Here is a 19,943-nt window from a genome sequence, read left to right as displayed (position 1 = left end):
CTTACGGGTTGCTCACCAGGCGCTGAGCCCGGTCCTTTGCACGTGTTTCCTCCAGCGCCACAACACAGCCCTTCCCAGGCCATGGCCTTCTCAGCTTACAGGGAAGCAAACCAAGGTTGTTAAGAACTGTCAAATAACTTGCGTTGTGTCACACAAGCAGTAGGTGGCACCATTGAGTTGAACCAAGATCTGTCTAAATCAAAAACCTACATTCTTGGGCGGCCTGGGTGCAGGCAACTGATCTCAGCACAGGTCTTGATCTCCAAGTCGTGAGCTCCAGCCCCACATTGGGCTCCACATTGGGCTCCACATTGGGCAATGGAGCCTACTTAAAACCTTACATTCTCTCTCTACGTCTTAAATTATTTTTAAACATATATTAAGAATGCTTATAAAATGAGTCTTCTGCCCCAGCATTTCTTTCTTTTCCTTTTTTCTTTTCTCTTCTTTTTTTTAAAAGAGGGGCTGGTACATAGTTGAAGGAGAAACAGAAACCCACCCAGGACCCAGAACTTTGATTCTATTTTTTTAGAGGCTAAAGTAGATTAGATTAATTTTTCCCCCCTCATACTCCATCACAGCAGTGTGGCGTCCATATTGACAATAACAATTAGGTAAGTAACTGCTTCATTAAAATCTTACCTTTGATGTTGCCTGAGACAGAGACTCCTAAGAACTGGTTAAAAGTTAGGTAACATTATTTTTGCCTTACTTTACTTTTGAGAAATTGTCAGTTTTCAAGTAGTTTGTCTTGTACATTTCATAACGTCCATGTGTTAAAGGAACATTTCCCAACCAAGTCAAGATGAAAGGGCCCAGTTTTAGGCAGGGAGTATTGTAAGTACATTTTAAAGCTTATAAGTGAACAGTTTAAGTGATCCGAACCATGTCATACATTGGTAGATGGTACTCCTCTGTCTTTTTATAGTAATCTTTACATGCAAAAAAAAAAAAAAAAATGCTTCTTTGTAACTAAATATAAATGCCAGCTCAAAGCTAATGTGGGTTTTTAAAGATCAGATCTTACAGCCCAATTCCTTTAATTTTAGTACAAGCTCTAAATTTAGTTAACTTCAACATAATATAAAACTAATCAAATATGCTAGACATTTTACTTCTGCAGAGTTTAGGGCATTACCTAAATCATGAGCTTGCCTCTAATTGTGGGGTCTTATTTCCCTTTCAGATATAGAGGACTTAAAATATGCTGCTTTTGGAACCTACAGTAGCAATTTTGCAGTGAGCGCACTTACGAGCTATGACTGGTCAGACAGGGATGATGCGTCTCAGGGCAGAAAACTCTCTCCATTTGTCCTCTCAGCAGGAAGCGGGTCCTCCTCAGCTGCCTCAGTTCTTCAAAAGAAAGAGACATCCTTTGGCAGTTCCGAAAACCTCACCATGACCTCTCTTTCCAAAGTAACAACCTTCGCAAGTGAAGATGCTCTTCCAGAGACTGCTTTCCCAGCTTTTGCCAGTTTTAAAGATGTCATTCCTCAGGCCAGTGACCAAAAGGAATATGAAAGCGGGGACTATAAAGATTTCACAAGACAGGACTTGCCGACAACGGAACGGAGCCAAGAGGCTACCTGCCCAAGCCCAGCTTCCAGCAGCACTTCTCATGACACCCCCAAAGAGTGTTCAGATGACTTTGGAGAGTTTCAAAGTGAAAAGCCCAAAATCAGCAAATTTGACTTTTTGGTGGCCAATTCACAGAGCAAAATGAAATCCAGTGAAGAAATGATCAAAAGTGAGCTGGCGACCTTTGACCTCTCGGTTCAAGGTGAGTAGCTATCAGTGGCCATGATTGTACTGTGGTGGTTTCTTCCACTAAGGCGATAGATGTTCTTTCATACGAATAAAAAGTTGGTCTCTGGTTTAGGGGGAAGTAGATTTTGCAGCCTCTGAAGTCAGGGTCGATTATAGATAGATATAAAATAGGTTTGCAACAAGACTGAAGTCAAGCCAGTGTCCCTCAGATAATTGCTTTTGGGGCTAACAACAAACATAGCACAGAGTCTCTTGTTCATTAGCGTGTTGGCTAGAGGGGAGCTGTGTTCAAAGAGCCAGGGAGGGGCACCTGGGTGGCTTAGCTGGTTGGGCCTCTGCCTTCAGCTTGGGTCATGATTCTAGAGTCCTGGGATCGAGCCCCGCATCAGGCTCTCTGCTTGGCAGGGAGTCTGGTTCTCCCTCTCTCTCTGCCTACTTGTGATCTCTGTCTTCCAATAAATAAATAAAAACCTTAAAAAAAAAAAATGAGCGAGGAAAATGGATTTGATCCACTTGTGGGCAAGTTAGCTCTGCTCTTACTTCCTGGCTGTGGACTGTATTTTTTAGTTCAGAGACTGCAACATGGTAGCCATGGATCTGCATCTGGTCTGCAGAACTGTTTTGATTGGTCTGCACAGAATGTGTTGTGTTTTTTTTTTTAAAGATTTTATTTATTTATTTATTTATTTGACAGAGAGATCACAAGTAGGCAGAGAGGCAGGCACAGAGAAAGAGGGAAGCAGGCTCCCTGTGGAGCAGAGAGCCCGATGCGGGCCTTGATCCCAGGACCCTGGGACCATGACCTGAGCTGAAGGCAGAGGCTTTAACCCACTGAGCCACCCAGGCTCCCCAGAATGTTTTTAATGGGTGGAACAGTTGCCAGTAGATAAGAATCATGAGATTTCACAATCTGGATTTCTAGCTTTTCTTGAAAAGTTGTCATATCTGGCACTACTAGGCCTGTATGTCCCCATCTGACAATCCAGTGTGCTGAGTAGCACTTTGCAGCACTCTGACAGATGGGACATGCTGGCCCAGTGTCACAGGCCCACCACCTCTTGTCTCTGGCTGTCCTACTTCAGTCATTTACTTGACCTGCCTGCTCTCCAAAGGCATTTAAGCGTGCCCCTTCTACTTCTACTTAAGCCCATCCTGACTGAAGGTATCATTGATTTCTGTTGGATTGAGAGTAGGGAGGAGCTCGGTGCAAACCCATGACTAATGACTGGAAAAGAACCCAATTCTTATGCACTGATCTTTAAAATGCTATTTATTGCACACTTACCAGATGGCAATGTAGGGTAAACATCACTTTTACATGCACTAGGAAACCAAAAAAAATCCATTTGACTCTCTTTATTGCAATACTTGCTTTATTGACATGGTCTGGAGCCAAACACACACTGTCTCCAAGATACACCTGGATAGCTTGCCAGAGAAGAATGAACGAGGACTGTGTTTCTGAATGCTTCGTGGCATAAGCATCTAAAGAAGAGGGTCTCATAGCAAGGAAAAGCCTTGGCTTGAATTAAGCTGAGTATTGAGAACCTTTGACTGTGCTGTCCACTTCTCCAGGATCACACAAAAGGAGTTTGAGCCTTGGCGATAAAGAAATAAGCCGTTCTTCTCCCTCTCCGGCTCTGGAGCAGCCTTTCAGAGACCGTTCCAACACTCTGAGTGAGAAGCCAGCCCTGCCTGTCATCCGTGACAAGTACAAAGATCTGACAGGAGAGGTGGAGGTGAGTCAGGGAGTTTCCTCCAGGGGGCGCATCTAAGACCATCCAGGCACTGAGGGCCTCAAGAAAAAATGCTTGTGGGGAAGTAAGGGCAGAAGGTCACAAGGAACCAGACATAAAATATTTAATTAGAGGGAGAGAATGGCAGCATTAGCCCTGGATAAAAATACTCGCAGGTGCAACATCTGCTGAAAGTTTTCAGCGACCCTAAAATTGAAATGATTCATGAGACTTCACAAGGAGGGAAGTGTTTGAAGGAAGTTTTCTTTGGGCACTTGGAATTTATCATTTTGGACTTAGCGAATGTTAAAACATCAAAATAGAGGAGGGGGGGATCTTTCCGGATCTTTGTTGGCTGCGTCTTAGTCCCACGCTGTTTTTCTCCTATAGCCAATGCTCTTAACTCTCCGCCCTGCCCCTCCTTGTCATTCATTCTGGTGCCTATTGGCCTAGCTGTAGGACTGCCGGTGGGTTACTGTTTACTCTTGTATAAAACATCTGTGTGGTTAGCACCTTTGAAGCAGTTTCTGCTATTACTAGAACAAATGAGGCAACATTAATAGAGGGAAGCTGCTACAAAACATACCTCTCAGATTAGCAAGTCCAGGGCTCAGAAGTTACACATATCAATAATTTTGAATAGTCATTAGTGGTTTCAAAAGGTAAACTGTGCTTGAAGTAGAGTGGTTTTAATAAAAAGGAAAGTCTTCCAGTGCTTTTTAAATGGACAGAAATCACAGAGGATTCCAGGCTTCCCAGTTTAACCAGTTCTTAAAATTTCACAGGAGAATGAGAGATACGCGTATGAATGGCAGAGATGCCTGGGGAGTGCCCTAGATGTGAGTATGTCATTTTTATGGTGCTCACATGCATGTAAGTGCTGTCTTGTGCCATTTTGCCTTCTTTCTGTGGTTCATTTGAAAGGACAGAGGAAAACCTGAGGAGAGCCCTCCCTCAATGGCCTTATGCAAAGGGCAGCTCTATGGAAAGTCACACATCATAAGGGAGGCTTCTTTCACGTTTACTATAGCAAACACTGGTTCATTTGTCACTTGTGCCCTCACCTATCACTGTGTTTAAAAAAATAGCAAAATGATATCATTAATGCTGCCTAAATTAAAATAGCATTTAAACTTAAGAACCTCTCTCTTTTCCAAAGAAACGGAGAATTGTTTCTTTAAGGTTAAAATTAAGTTCTCAGATTTGGGTCTGTGGAGTCATATACATCTATCAGCCCATCATGCTTTTTCAGCCCTCTGGCTTCTCTATTGGGTTTTCTCCTAATAGGAAATTGATTTGTGGTGACTATTCTCCATTATATGAGGTGGTATGATTTTGTTTCTTGTAGGTCATTAAGAAGGCAAATGATACTTTAAATGGAATCAGTAGTAGTTGTGTGTGCACAGAAGTAATCCAGTCAGCTCAAGGCATGGAGTATTTATTAGGTATGTTCTTTTGTGTTTTACTTATTCAGAATCTTGAAGTTCACAATATTTTCAGTTTTCCCTTATGTTAAGTATTTTAATGTAGATCTTTCAAGCTACATATGACTTTCTAGGTAAGATACTTGAGTCACAGAAACAACTGTTCAACTTAAGGTACCTATGGTGAAGTTTCTCAGTCCTTACATACATCCCAGTGTAAAACTGGGTCTGTGTTACTGGTTTATCAAAGAATCTGACCCAGATGAGGCATTAGCATGAAACCCTTGCGGGGGCGCCTGGGTGGCTACATTGGTAAAGCATCCAACTCTTGATCGCAGTGAAGTTCTTGGGCCCCCAATTAATGCCTTACCTTGACCATGCTCTGTCGGTTCTTCCTCTCTGCCCCTTATTGACATCACAATTCCTTACCTTCCTGCCTGTCTTCAGCTATTAAATGTCTCAGTCCAGCTTGGGACCCCAGCCTCTGTCTAGTTCAGTATTGCTCTCCTCCTGAAGTTTACACTTGGCCCGTGACCAGAGCCACTGGTCTTGGACCCTAGTTGTTTTCAGATCTCTGCTCAGGTGTCACCTTCTGAGTAAGGTCTTCCCTGGCCTCCCTTTCTCAGAACTGTGCCCCCACCCCACCCTGGCACCTTCCTGCCCTTCTTCTGGGGAAGGAAGAGGAAAAGCAAAGCGCTGTACCTCAGCTGATGATGCCCTAATCTGAGGACCACCTGGAATTCCTCCAGTCCTCTCTTCTAGAGGCTCGGAGGAAAGTTGGGGATGTGTCTGGTGGCTGTCCTTAGAAAGTGAAGAAGCTTGGCACCTTTCTTCCTGGCTGGAAGAATTCAGCCACAATTCAGAGACCACAGGAGAAGCACATGTGCTGTTCTGCTAAGTGGATATAAAAGAAGAATGAAGCCACAGAGTTTGTAAATCATTGGGCATTCAGAGAAGTGAGATATTTCTTAATTACTTTGTGATGATATTGACAATCAGATTCTTTTAGGCTTTTGATGTTCCCATTTTAAATGGGAAACATTGAATGTTCAATCCCAGTTTAATGGAATTTCCCAAACTTAAACAGATGAACTTACAAAGAAGCCAGGAAAAATGTGCTAATACTTGCATAGTGTCTCTTTTTCTACAGGCATTGCTCTAAGCCTTTTACAGTATTAACCCATTCAGTCCTCCTTGGGGAAGTGGGTTTATCCCCATTTTACAGATGAAGAAAGTGAGGTCCAGAGAGGTTATGTGACTTGCCCAGAGTGACACAGCTAGGAAGTGGCAGAGCTGGGATTTGAACCCAGGTATTGTAGCTGTGATTCGTGCTCTTACCAGGAAGTTACACTGCAACACTGTGTAGACTGGTCCCAAGGAGTAGTCCATTCACTTCTGTGCAGATACAGTCCGTGTTTCCCACAAAGACACCAGCAGGTGGTAGTGCAACCCTGTGCTACCCATCGTCTCTGCACTTCCTGCCCTCACCCCGCCCTCTCACCCTCCAGGTGTCGTTGAGGTGTACAGAGTGACCAAGCGCGTGGAGCTGGGCATAAAGGCCACCGCAGTGTGCAGTGAGAAACTCCAGCAGCTGCTGAAGGACATCGATAAAGTATGGAATAACCTCATTGGCTTCATGTCCCTGGCCACGCTCACGGTAAGGCCGCTCGGTGCTTAGCACTTGCTTTCCTTGCCAGAAACCTCAGCAGTAAAGTGACGTGTACGCCCCTGTGGCAGCACCTTCTGCAGGGTGAAGGTGAGGTGCCTCCTGGATTGTGGGACATTCGAGGAAGGAGATCAGTGTACAGTTAGCCGAAGGCCCCAGCTCGGCTCCTCGACAGCCCCTGGACTGGCGTTGCCCACATAAATCCAGAGCATAGGAAAACATCTGCTCTGGCAACATCCTGGGGCTGCTTCCTTTTTTTCAAATTTTATTTATTTAATAAATAACCTCTCCACCCAACAGGGGGCTCAGACTTACACCCCCGAGATCAAGAGTTGCACGCTCTCCTGCTGGAGCCAGCCAGGAGCCCTGCCCGCATCCCTCCATCCACACCTGTCACATACACAGACCCTCATTTTGCAGAGTGTTGCTGTGTATTCCTCTGCTTGCTCCTCTAGTTCCCTATGGCCCCATGTGTGTCCTTTTAAAACGCTGGGCAACACATCTTGCTGCCGTCCTGTGGTTCATTTAGTCTTTTTACTTTCGTAGGCCCTTGGATTATTTCCACTTCTTCCTGTTATGAATGGTTCCATTCTGAATATCATTAAACAAATGATTACTCACCCTTCCAGGGATATAGTTCCCCCAAGTGAACTTACAAGGTCGGAATGTGTGTTTGCACACACGCTTGTGTTCATATATATATTATTGTGTGGCTTTCTAGAGAGTTTGGGCTAGTGGGCAGTGCTTCCAACAACATAGAAGTATACTTTTCTTTACACTATGTTCCAGCTTTGTTTGTCTGCTATTTCATTTAGCAAGTGCATAGTGAGTCCCTAAAGGTGTTCTGTTTTGTTTTTAAAGACTTTATTTTTAAGTAATCTCTACACCCATTGTGGGGCTTGAACTCAAAACCCTGAGATCAAGAGTCACCCTCTACTGACTGAGCCAGCCAGACACCCTGCCCCCGTAGGTGTTTTTATATTTCGTTCATTTTGTAGAGGCTGTGCAGTATTCCTAATGATAATTTACTCTATTTTCTTTATGTGTAAATTGATCATCTATCTGTTTTGACTATTTGACCATCTATTCGGTGAAATATGTTATTGACCTTACATATTTCATATTTGTAATAGATTTATATATACACACAGATGTAGACTGGCAAGTTTATACAGTTATTTTTGTCATCTTCTATTTTCCCTTCGTTTTCCATTTCATTGGGCAAAACTATTTTATTTTTATATATTCATGCCTATTCAGTTTGTCTCTGATAATATCCTTTATTTCACAATAGTCAGAAATTTATCTTCCTTCCACAGCTGGAATAAATATGCTATTCCATTTTCTTCTTTTCTTTCTCTCCTCCTCACATGTAAGTGTGTGACCCATCTGAGTGGGCCCGCCGTCATGGGGTAGGAAGCGGTCCTTCCTGCGCTGTGCTGATAGGCAGGTGGATACCAGCTCTCCCAACAACATGCCTTCAACAGCAGATCTTCTCACCATTGTTATTTTGCTTCTGATTTGTAATATTAAGTTCTTAAAGAGTTTAAATCATTTCCAAAATCTCTATTTTGTTCCCTTGGGCTATTTTTCAATTTATAACCTAAAATCATACAGTTTAGGTAATTATTTTTAAAAAAACACAGTTCTGGCCAGTATAATAAGAAATAAAGTATAAATATTTGAAAGGAAGAGATAAATTATGTTTATTTGGTGATATGAAATACTTATAGAAACCTGAATTCAAGAGGTTAAATCTATTGAGTTTGGCAAAAAAAAAAAATCTTAGCATTCTTACATATATTTTTTTAATATATTAAATCACTCCAGTCCTTATCACTTCTGACCACATAGCTAGAGTTGCTGGTTCATTTTGTTATCCCCAATCAATCTGTTCTGCACACCCTCGAAGCCCGTTCTTTCTGAAATTCAAGTCTGGTTATGTCATTTAAATCCCATTTAAAATCCTGCAGTGGGCTCTCCATAGTCTTCAGGATCAAGTTTTAACTCCTTAGCTCAGTGTTTAAGGCCTTTCCCATCCCCTGGGCTACCTTTGCCTCTTCCTATGTTAGACTTCTTTTCCCTCTGGACTCTGTATCGTTCTCCCAGAAGTATCCCACAGAGCCCTTCAGTCTGAATTTGATGCCCTTCCTGTGTGTATCCACAGCACATTCTCTCTGTCTGAGCACTTAACACGCCTGTTGATAATTGTGTGTTTGCTTGGTTTTTGCCGGCTAGGTTGTTTGCTCCTTAAAAGCCAGATCGTGTTGTTTCTTTCTTTATGTTCTAATGCAGTGTTTGGTGGGACTTTGTACTTTGTTTTATACCCTTTTGAACCTACCAGTTTTTTTCAAACTAGATACACATTTTTATACCCCATAATGTTAATAACAGGTTTCAATTTTTTAAATAAGTGGATAAGAAAATGAAACAGGGAAAAAAGAAAGGAGTGGAGATAAAATAAAGCCAGGAATGAAGTTAAGTATACAAAAGTGTGTGCTTTTAAAGTGCTTGCATTCGCTAGTGGTGAGCTGTAGTTAGTTGACTTTACCCTTTCTAGGAATTGACATAAAGAAGACATGATGAGTTCCATGATTCACTGTGGTCATAATATAAAAATAAATCCACTATTGGGAGATACATAATTTTTCCAGTACTGATACCAGAAAACATTTCTTTTGTGGGCTTTTATAAAGAGGAAACTAATAACCTATGTTATTTTCAACCTCCTTTCAGCAAATAAAGCAGTAGGTTTCACTGAGTCATTTCTTCTGAAACCTCTCATATAGGCCAAATGGCGTAGCTCCAAGTACAAGTTAGTGGAAGTTAATCTGAGTGTGGGAAAACAGACTGAACGGGAACTGGGCAGTAGCCCAGCAGGGCACATGGATGGTTGGCTCACATCTTTGATCTGTAAAGAAAACCTGCAAGTAGATGTGAACTAGACCAGCATCCCGGTAAAATCTGAGCAACACCATAAAGTGATTCGTGAAAGGGAGGCACTGCTAATGAGTAAACATTAATTCAGACCCAAGCAAGATTTCATTTTCTACCTACTAATAAACCCAGATTTTGTTCGGTTTGCCTCTTAGAATCTTAATGGGGTCAGTGTGGTAAAATGGGAACTCTTCCTTAGGGAATTTATTAGGAACTATAAATTGATATCACCAATATACTTTCCCCTCTGTCTGTGAACCCCTTGAGGACAAGGACCAAGACCACATTTTGTTTGTTTTCTGTTCTCTATCTAAGCACGGTGCCAGGCACTGCATAAACACCCAGTAAAAGGCAAGTGAATGGAAGCACTTACATTCCAAGTAGTTTGGCTCAGCAGTTTCACTTACAGGAAAACGTCCCAAGGCAACGGTTCTAAATACAAGCTCACAAAAAAAGGCAAGTTAGGGGCACCTAGGTAGCTCAGTCGTTAAGCATCTGCCTTCAGCTCAGGTCATGATCCCAGTATCCTGGGCTCCAGCCCCGCATCAGGCTCCTTGCTCTGCGGGAAGCCTGCTTCTCCCTCTCCCGCTCCCCTTGCTTCTGTTCCCTCTCTCACTGTGTCTTTCTCTGTCAAATAAATAAATAAAAACTTAAAAAAAAAAAAAGAGTTAAATGCACAAGTTGTTCTTTGTAAAAGTCTAGAGGATCTGTCAAGTCAGTTGTGTTGTGAATCTTCATATTATGATGCTCTGCTCTAAAAAAGGAGCCCCAAGTTTGAAATAACACAGAACTGTCACTCCAGGACTGGAAGGAACTAAGCTACAACAGCACGAGGATTGTGTTTGGGTGATGAAACCCTGGGTTTTCTAATGTTTCTAAGCACCAGCTACATACCAAATAAGTTGGCTGATGACATATTCAGGGGTGGCTGTGGGACAGGAAAGGACATGTTACTGGTTGTTTATTCTGGAGTTCACTGTAATGTTACCTCTGCTTCATCTGAGCCTCTCTCACCGGTCTTAAGTCTTACGTCAAAACTCATTTATGGCATGTTTTATAGCAACAAGATGTCTAAGACCAAACATTATAATTTAGAGATCAGTATGCGTCTGGGTCTGTCCTAATTCACCATCTTTTGCTTCCTAACATTATGCTTATGTGAACCAGATGAAGCGGAAATATCTTCTTCATCATCAGCCGACTTTTACTGAGCGCTAACCATGTACTATACCCCGTTCTTAACTCTTAACTTTTTAATGTACTTAATACAGAACTTTCAAGGATAGATACTGTTATTCTCCCCCCTTCACAGGTGAAAAACTGAGGCACCAAGATATCACCTGGGTTCAGTCTCAAAATCAGAAGTCTGCTTTTTAGCCACTATCCTCTGTTGCCTCCTTGAAATGGGCAAACTGGATGGGGAAAACCAGAGATGTGCAGAAGTCTTTCTGGGGAAAGATGATTGTTACTTAGCATCTGAGTTAATGAGGTGAAACACCAGGCGTCTCTCCTAACAGCAACTTGATAGAAAAAGTTAAGTTATTTCCTGTACATTTTCCCCCATTTGTAGCCCAGGACTAGTTTGTGGGACACCTGGGTGGCTCAGTTAAGCCGCTGCCTTTGGCTCAGGTCATGATCCCAGGGTCCTGGGAGTGAGCCCCGCATCAGGCTCGCTGCTCAGCAGAGAGTCAACTTCTCCCTTTCCCTTCTCCCTGCTCATTTTTTCTTTCTTTCTTTCTCACTCTCCTCTCAAATAAAATCTTAAAAAAGTAATAATAATAACCTCACCCTTTCCATTTAGATTATAACATTCTTTGTTTTGATGGAAGTCAGTTTCTCATTTAATTAATGTTTTGAAAACTGGATTTCTGTACAGACCCTCCAGTCAGGGGCACCTGGGTGGCACAATCATTTGAGAGTTTGGCTCTTGGTTTCTGCTCAGGTCATGATCTCTGTGTCATGAGATGAAGCCCTGCATTGGGCTCCGTGCTGGGCATGGAGCTTGCTTAAGATCCTCTCTTTCCTTCTCCCCCCAGCTCCACTTGTGTGTGCACTCTCTAGATAAATAAGTGAATAAAATCTTTATTAACCCCTACACACCTCAAATCAGCTACTCATCTCTTCTCTCCTGGTGTTGGTAGAAAAAGATGGCTGTGATACGAAGCATCTGTCCTTGTCCTGAGCTCTTTGCAGAAAAATTATCACGGAAGACCAATTGCCTTAACCAAGCTCCTTATATATTCATTCTTTTCAGTTTGGCGCCAGAGATATTCAAGGCAAACCCTGGCGTGGGTTGCTATCATGTAGTGACTTCTTGAGGTTGCCACTGTCACTGAATGAGGTGGAAGCCACTTTCATCCTTGTACATCTTTTCAGACTTCTAGACTCCCCCAGTGCTACAGCTGCTGCTTGTGAGAAAGGCTTGCCTTCTGGACAGCTTCTCCAGGCCTTCCTGCCTGCCTTCCTCTAGTAAATACAAAAATCTGTTATAGCATTCAATAAGTTGTGTTACGTAAACCACTGAGGAACTTAGACAAGTGCTTAACCCAAATAACTAATGTGCCTGTAAAGATACAGGATATCCCATCATTCTAAAAGGTTTCCTTGTGCTCATTCTTTGTCATCATCCCATTCAGAGATTGTAATCCCTATTCTGATTTTTTTTATACCAAGGATTAATTTTGTTCAGACCTTTTTAGAGAAGCCATAGAGGGGCACCTGGCTGGCTCAGTTGGTAGAGTATGCATCTCTTTTTTTTTTCCCATTTTTTTTTTTAAGATTTATTTATTTATTTTAAAAAGCATGTACACATGTGAGTTAGGGGGAGGGACAAAGGGACAGAATCTTAAAAAAAACTCCCTGCTGAGCATGGAGCCCAATGCGGGGCTTGATCCCTGGACCCTGAGACCTGAGCCAAAACCAAGAGTCAGATGCCCAACCCGCTGGACCACCCAGGTACCCCGAGTATGTGACTGTTAATCTTGGGGTTGTGATTTGGAGCTTTACGTTGGGTGTAGAGATTACTTAAAACAAAAAAAAAGCTATAGAATTTGCTTTTGTGATCTCAAAGAACACTTGTTGGTTCTGGTTACCCATCTAACCTGGGAAATGTTGCCCTGTTCACATGTGATGATTCTAAATCCGTCAGTGTGGCAGAAAGTGAGGTAATGGGAAGAGTTGCCAGTCATTTATGTCCTCTCATCAAGCTCCCGTGAGGAACCTCCATATCTACCATCCATGTCTAGTGAGTGATGCTACCTAACATTTTTTTTAGACATGGGCTGACTGTATAGGGATTAATTAGTCTGCAGCTAGAGAACCCAGGAATGCATGTGGATTGTACATGAACTCAGCTGAGTCTTCATTTCCTCTAATTACCCATGCTTTCCCAGTTGTGCCTTTTTCACCTAGTTAGGTATGAGAGAAAAACAGTCCTCCTCTTCTTGGCTATTATTCCTGATTATACCATGTCATTTCCTTTTGGTAACTAGTAGGTCTTTGGTCTGTAAAACTGCATGAAGAATAGTAGGCATTCTCCAGAGGAAGTATGAGCTAGGACTTGTCGCAAAGGAACTTTGACTCTAAAAATAGATATGTGAATGTAAATGACCCAAACCAACATCTGTATAGTTTGGTTGGAACAAAACTCTGCAAACTCCAGGGACTCTGGCTGGGAGACAATACAGAGAGCTCATTACTAGAGAGAAGCAGGACTGAGGTTGTATAGGAAGCTTTTAACTCTTCATAGTTGCTTCATTTTAGGTAGAATTTAAAGTTCCTTAATGAACCAAATTGCCATATTCCTATTTTTTTTTAATGTTTACTTTTTATTTATTTATTTGACACAGAGAGAGAGATCACAAGTAGGCAGAGAGGCAGACAGAGAGAAGGGGGGTAAGCAGGCTCCCTGCTGAGCAGAGAGCCCGATGCGGGGCTCGATCCCAGGATGCTGAGATCATGACCTGAGCCGAAGGCAGGGGCTTAACCCACTGAGCCACCCAGGTGCCCTGCCATAGTCCTATTTGATTCCAGTAATATAATAGTTTATTTTGTACCCAGAACCTGTCAAGCATCATGCTGTATGCTTTACATTCATTCTCATTTAACCCTTGTACAGTCCTTTGAGGTCAGTAAGATCATCCCCATTTGCAGCTGAAGAAATTAAGGCTCAGAGATGAACCTTGCCTGAAACTGACAAATCAGGGACTTGAATGCACATCCTAGCTTTATTTTATTTTAATTTAATTTAATTTATTTTATTTTTAAGATTTATTTGCAGGGGGGGCCTGGGCATCTTAGTGGGTTAAGTATCCAACTCTAGGTTGGACTCAGGTCATGATCTCAGGGTCGTAACCTACATCGGGCTCCGTGCTCAGTGCAGTCTGCTTGAGACTCTTTCTTCCTCCCCACTGTTTGTGTGCGCTTTCTCTTTCTCTCTCTCTCAAGTAAATGTTTTTTTAAAAAATAAAGATTTACTTATTTGAGAGAAAGAGCACCAGTGGAGGGCGGGGGGCAAAGGGAGAGGGAGAAGGAGGAAGCAGACTCTGCCCAGAGTGCGGAGCCCCAAACAGGGCTCGATCTCACAACCCTGAGATCATGAGTGTCAAAAGTCCATTCTTCTTACTGTGTCCATGGCGGCTTCCAGGATGCTTTTTAAAAAAAAAAAAAAAAAAAAGATTGTTTCTTCCATGAAGACATCATGAAACTCTTACCATCAAGAAGCAGCTGTATTACCTTTCTTGAGGGAAAAGGGCCTAGCGTGTTAGGGCTCCATCACAGTAGTAGTGCTTGGGCTGAGGAAAGCAAAGCACGCGATCACTGCGGCTCCCTGGCATTTACTGAAGTTGAAGTTCTCCTGTCAAGCTTCGGTGCGTTCATTGCTCACGGACGAGAGCTCCCTCTTGTGGTGGGAGCTGAGTGAATTGTTACCTCAAAGTTGAAGTGCAGTAGGTTTGGAACAAAGAAAGACTCAGCCCTGGAAATCAAAATGGATCCATAAAATCTATAGAAAGAGACTGGCCGTTATTCTGCTAACCTCCAGTCAGCTGAAAATCCCACAGGCTTTGATTCCCTTGTCACCCTCGGTATAGAGCAGGTTCTTGGGGGCTTCCTTTCAGTGTGGCGTATGCAGTGAATTTCCGAGTTCTTACTTCCCGTTACTGTGGCAACGGAAGTTGCCAACTATTTTTTTTATATGGCAAATGTTATTTTTAATAGTTATTAGTTGTTATTAATAACTAGTAGTTAATAATAGCTACTATTAAAATATTTTTAATAAAGATATTTTTAATTTTTTTAAGTTGCCAACTATTACTTTTTTATATGGCAACTATTATTTTTAATAGTGGTAGCATTTTGTCATCTTGGCGGTGCACACATTGTTTTATTCTTTTTTAAAGATTTTATTTATTTATTTGACAGAGATCACAAGTAGGTAGAGAGGCAGGTAGAGAGAGAGGGGGAAGCAGGCTCCCTGCTGAGCAAAGAGCCCAACGTGGGACTCCATCCCAGGACCCTGAGATCATGACCTGAGCCAAAGGCAGAGGTTTAACTCACTGAGCCACCCAAGCACCCCTTCACACATTGTTTTAGAGATCGAATCTTCATTATGTTTCTGCATGGCTATCCTCAGTTGACGTTAGGGGAGAGGGTAGATGGAATAAGGCACACACACACACCCAAAGATGACCATGTCCTAATCCCCGGAACCTGTGAATTTATTACCTTATGTGGTAGAAGGAACTTGACAGATGTGATTAAGTTAAGGGTCTTTAAATGGGGAATTTAATCAGGCATAGAGTGAGCATGAGAAAAGCCAGTATGACAGTTGAACCAAAGAGAAAGATCGGCAGATTCTGTGCTGTTGGCTTTGAAGATAGAAAGTGGAACCATGATTCAAGGAATATACAGGTGGTCTCTAGAAACTAGACAAAGGAACAGATTCTCCCCTAGAATTTCCAGAAAGAATGCTGTATTGCTGGCTTACTTTAGAATTCTGACCTCCGGAACTATAAGAGAATACACTTAAGTTATTTTGTTTCTTTTTTAAAGATTTTTATTTGTTTGGCAGAGAGTGTGCATGCACAAGTAGGGGGAGTAGGAGGGAGAGGGAGAAGCAGGCTCACCACAGAGCAGATGGAGCCCGATGTGGGACTCGATCCCAGGACCCCAGGATCATGACCCGAGCCAAAGGCAGTTGTGTAACCAACTGGGCCACCCAGAACTCCAACTTAGGTTTTATTTATTTATTTTTTTAAAGATTTTATTTATTTACTTGACAGAGATCACAAGTGGGAGAGAGAGAGGAGGAAGCAGGCTCCCTACCAAGCAGAGAGCCTGATGCGGGACTCGATCCCAGGACCCTGAGATCATGACCTGAGCCGAAGGCAGAGGCTTAACCCACTGAGCCACCCAGCTGCCCTCCAACTTAGGTTTTAAACAACTAAATTTTTGCTCCTTTGTTAGGGCAGCAGTAGGAAAAAATAGACAAAACAGTGAAACTGAGAATCAAAATGGTTACATTATAATCCAAGCCAAAAGTCTAGAATTACTTGTGGAACTGTGTTTAGATCATTGTTTTATATTAGCCAAACTAGGCCGGGTTTGTTCTATGGGAACAGCTCCCCCCACCGTCTTAGTCATGTAAAACCACAGAGCTGTGTTGCTCCTGCCACATGTCCATCTCAAGTTGGAGGGGTCCTTATGGAAGGTCCTTCTCATTCAGGGACCTAGGGTGACAAAGCCTCCACCACATGGAACATAGCTGATCACTGTGAGAGGGTCAAGGGAACATGACTTCCTCCCAGAAGTGACACGTGTGGCCAAGGATCTGCTTGCTGTATGGCTGTGCATCATTTCAGGGGCTAGGAAGTGCCCATCCTGCTATTTGCCCAGAAGAATTATAGTGAGGATATTTGGAAAGAACACTAATTACTACCAAACTCTCCTTTGATAATGATTTTCTTGCTGTTTATTATTGACTAAAGACTCAGGATTATATATCCCAGTCTCATTTTGGGACTTACTGTATGTAGGTCATTTATACTGTAACTACTTTTTTAAAATCTTTACTAAATACATGAAACACTTGCCAGTAAATGTAGATGATGTTCAATTTAAAATGGCCTGCAGAGGGCATACCTTCTTAAACAACTACGGCCACGGATCCATGTCACACTGCTGCTAAGTACAACAACCCCCCTCCCCCCGCTTATAGTTGTGTACTTATAAAGGTTAATGTTATCATTTGAAAGATTAATTTGACCACAGGGTAATTTATGAAGAGCCTTGTGATTTTTCACAGGAGATTGCAATATGACCTTTTCATTTGCTTTCTTTATGCCTTTGGAAAGCAGATATTAAAGGGCTTTTCTTAATTGGATTGATTTCAAGATTGGTTTTTCCCAGATTCTAATTATTTCTCAAATAGCCCTTGTGTAGTAACATGGTAAGTATCTATAATGTAGATTACAGAGGGCTACTGTATTTTTAACCTCTTAAAAAAGCTTGTTCGATTTTGTCAAAATAAATAATTTTAATAATCATTTAGAGCACTTCAGAGAACTTCTTATATATCTCTGAGGGTCCCAGCAGCTACTGAGAAAGGAAGGTAGGACAAGTGAAATCGTTAATCGTTTTATAGATGACAGAACTGGACAGCAAACAAATAATAGTACAACCTGCTTCTGAATTTTTTTTTTTTTTAGATTTTATTTATTTATTTGACAGAGAGAGATCACAAGTAGGCAGAGAGGCAGGCAGAGAGAGATGGGCAAACACTTTCAGAGAAAGCACTGTGAGAATCAAGTGACTCTGGAATTTGTAGTAGAGATGATTGTCTGCTATACTTTTGGTAAACTTTGCTTCACAGTCTTTATATAATAAGATCATGCGTGTGTGTGTTTCTATGTGTATACGTATTTGTATGGATGTGCGCTTTTTTTTTCTCTCTTTGGAAAGTCCATTTTTTTAAAGATTTTATTTATTTATTTGACAGACAGAGATCACAATCAGGCAGAGAGGCAGGTGGGGGGGGTGGGGAGCAGGCTCCCCACTGAGTAGAGAGCCTGATGCAGGGCTCGATCCCAGGACCCTGGGATCACGACCCGAGCCGAAGGCAGAGGCTCCAACCCACTGACCCACCCAGGCATCCCGGAAAGTCCATTCTTAATGGTGGAAGAGGGGGGCAATTTTGCCCCCAAATTGGCCGGGGATCCTGTTTAGCACTTCCAGTGCAGAAGATAGGCCCCACAATAAAGAATGATCCAGCTTAAAATGTTAGTAGTGCCAAGTTAGAGAAATCTCTGCTGGGGCACAGAAAATCAAAATAAATTGATTTAGGCATATCTAAAACTTCTTCACATTAAGAATACAGCTTTTTGGGGCACCTGGGTGGCTCAGTGGGTTAAAGCCTCTGCCTTCAGCTCAGGTCATGATCCCAGGGTCCTGGGATCGAGCCCCGCATCGGGCTCTCTGCTCAGCGGGGAGCCTGCTTCCCTTCCTCTCTCTCTGCCTGCCTCTCTGCCTCCTTGTGATCTCTGTCAAGTAAATAAATAAAATCTTAAAAAAAAAAAAAAAGAATACACGTTTTCTGGGGCCCCTGGCTGTCTTAGTCAGTACGGCATGTGACTCTTGATCTCAGGGTTGTGAGTTCAAGCCCCACACTGGATGTAGAAATTACTTTAAAATCTTTAAAAAAAAAAAAAAGTACAACTCTTCCGAAACTTTTTTTTTCTTTTTGCTTGTTTTGTTCTGGTTTTAAAATTCAAGTATTTTTCTTAATTGAAGGATAACTTAGTGAAATGCACAGATCTTAAATACATAGTCGAATCGGTTTCGACAACTGCATTTAGCCATGTAAGCCCACACCCCCTCCATATATGCAGTATTTTCATCACCTTTTAAAGTTCTCTCTTGCCGTGATCTGATTCCAGAAATAACCACTGATCTATTTTCCAAAGACTTCTATCACCATAGAATTGCCTGTTCTAGAACTTTATATAGAATTACATAGTATATATATGTTCTTGTGCCTGGCTTCTTAGCATCTTTTAAAAATTCATCTGCATTGTTGTGTTTATCAATTTGATCCCTTTTATCAGCAAGTACTATTCCATTGTGTTGATATACCATGGATTTTTAATCCATTTTTTTACTTCTAGAAACATGCTATTTCCAGTTTGGCTAACCTGAGTAGAGTTACTGTGAACACTTCTTGTGCAAGACTTGGTTCACATGTTTTCATTTCTCTTGGATAAATATCAAGGAGTGGGATTGCATAAAAGTTCATATATTAGATATGTAGTTTAACTTTTAAGAAATGAAGAACTCTGGGATGCCTGGGTGGCTCATTCGGATAAGTGGCCAACTCTTGATTTCAGCTCAGATCTTTGTCTCAGGGTTGTGAGTTCAAGCCTCGCACTAGGCAGCATGGAACCTACTTTAAAAATAGAGAGAGAGAGAAAGAGAGGAAGGAAGGAAAGTGAAGAGCATTCCAGGACCACCTGGCTGGCTCAGTAGGTAGAGCATGTGACTCTTGATTTTGGGGTTATGAGTTCAAGCCCCCTGTTGGGTGTAGATATCACTTAAATAAATAAATTTTTTTACAGAAAAGGGGTAACTCCTTTGGGTCTCCTTCCTCCCCGGGAGCCTTGTACTATCACTTTGCTGTCCCTCAATAAATCTTACTTTGCTGCCCACAAAAATATATATATATTTGAAGGAAGGAAGGAAAGAGAAAAGTTAATAGCTTTCCAAAGTTGGAACCTGCCATATTAAGCGTTGGGCTATCTATACGCCATACTTCATAGATTTGTTGTAAGGAAGAAATTAGATAATGCATGTGAAGAGCTTAGTGTGGTATGTAGCAAGTAAGGGCTTGACTGATAATAGCTGTCTTTATATTTACTCTCTCTAGCTGGTAACTTCTAAATCTCACAGTCTTGAGTGCTAGAACTATGTATGTGTCTTACTGCTTATGTAACATCAGAACTTGGCTGCCCCACAGGCAGTTCTAAGTCAGCATATACAAAACTGAATTTTTTTTTTTAAGATTTTATGTATTCATTTGACAGCACAAGCAGGGAGAGGGAGAAGCAGGCTCCCTGCTGAGTAAGGAGACCAGTGTGGGACTTGATCCCAGGACCCTGAGATCATGATCTGAGCCAAAGGCAGGTGCTTAACCAGCTAAGCCAGCCAGATGCCCCACCAAACTGAACTCCTACCCCCGGCCCCAAAGGTGGGTCTCATGTGCATCCTCTCATGTGCCTTATTGTAAATCCTGTTGGCTGCCCAGGGCCTCTCCCCCTCTTGCACATCTCACACATCACCCAGGCTTTTTCACATGACCATATGTCTCCGTCCCCCACTGTCGCTTCCCCAGTTCTAACTTGCTTCACTAGCTGTCTCCTGGAT

At 42.2% G+C, this 19,943-nt stretch overlaps 1 protein-coding gene across 15 annotated transcripts in view; it reads left to right on the top strand.

The window, feature by feature from the left end:
* Nucleotides 1–19,943, top strand: part of SYNRG (synergin gamma) — an 84,828-nt gene that overhangs the window by 61,979 nt on the left and 2,906 nt on the right. For 11 of the 15 annotated variants that reach the window (XM_004747165.3, XM_045070184.1, XM_004747155.3 and 8 more), the window contains 5 exons: nucleotides 1,187–1,780; nucleotides 3,343–3,506; nucleotides 4,289–4,342; nucleotides 4,852–4,948; nucleotides 6,436–6,584. In XM_004747165.3, the coding sequence (XP_004747222.1) occupies nucleotides 1,187–1,780; nucleotides 3,343–3,506; nucleotides 4,289–4,342; nucleotides 4,852–4,948; nucleotides 6,436–6,584 (1,058 nt within the window). Of the gene's footprint in view, nucleotides 1–1,186; nucleotides 1,781–3,342; nucleotides 3,507–4,288; nucleotides 4,343–4,851; nucleotides 4,949–6,435; nucleotides 6,585–19,603; nucleotides 19,768–19,943 lie in introns of all 15 variants that reach the window. The other 4 variants (XM_004747160.3, XM_004747167.3, XM_013053608.2 and 1 more) reach the window with 2 other exon arrangements.

This window comes from Mustela putorius, unplaced genomic scaffold (assembly GCF_011764305.1).
Source record: "Mustela putorius furo isolate JIRA1106 unplaced genomic scaffold, ASM1176430v1.1 tig00003962_pilon_pilon_pilon, whole genome shotgun sequence".
Classification (NCBI taxonomy): Eukaryota; Metazoa; Chordata; class Mammalia; order Carnivora; family Mustelidae; genus Mustela; species Mustela putorius.
The sequence above is the reverse complement of the archived record's forward strand: the minus strand, read 5'-3'. Positions and strand labels throughout refer to the sequence as shown.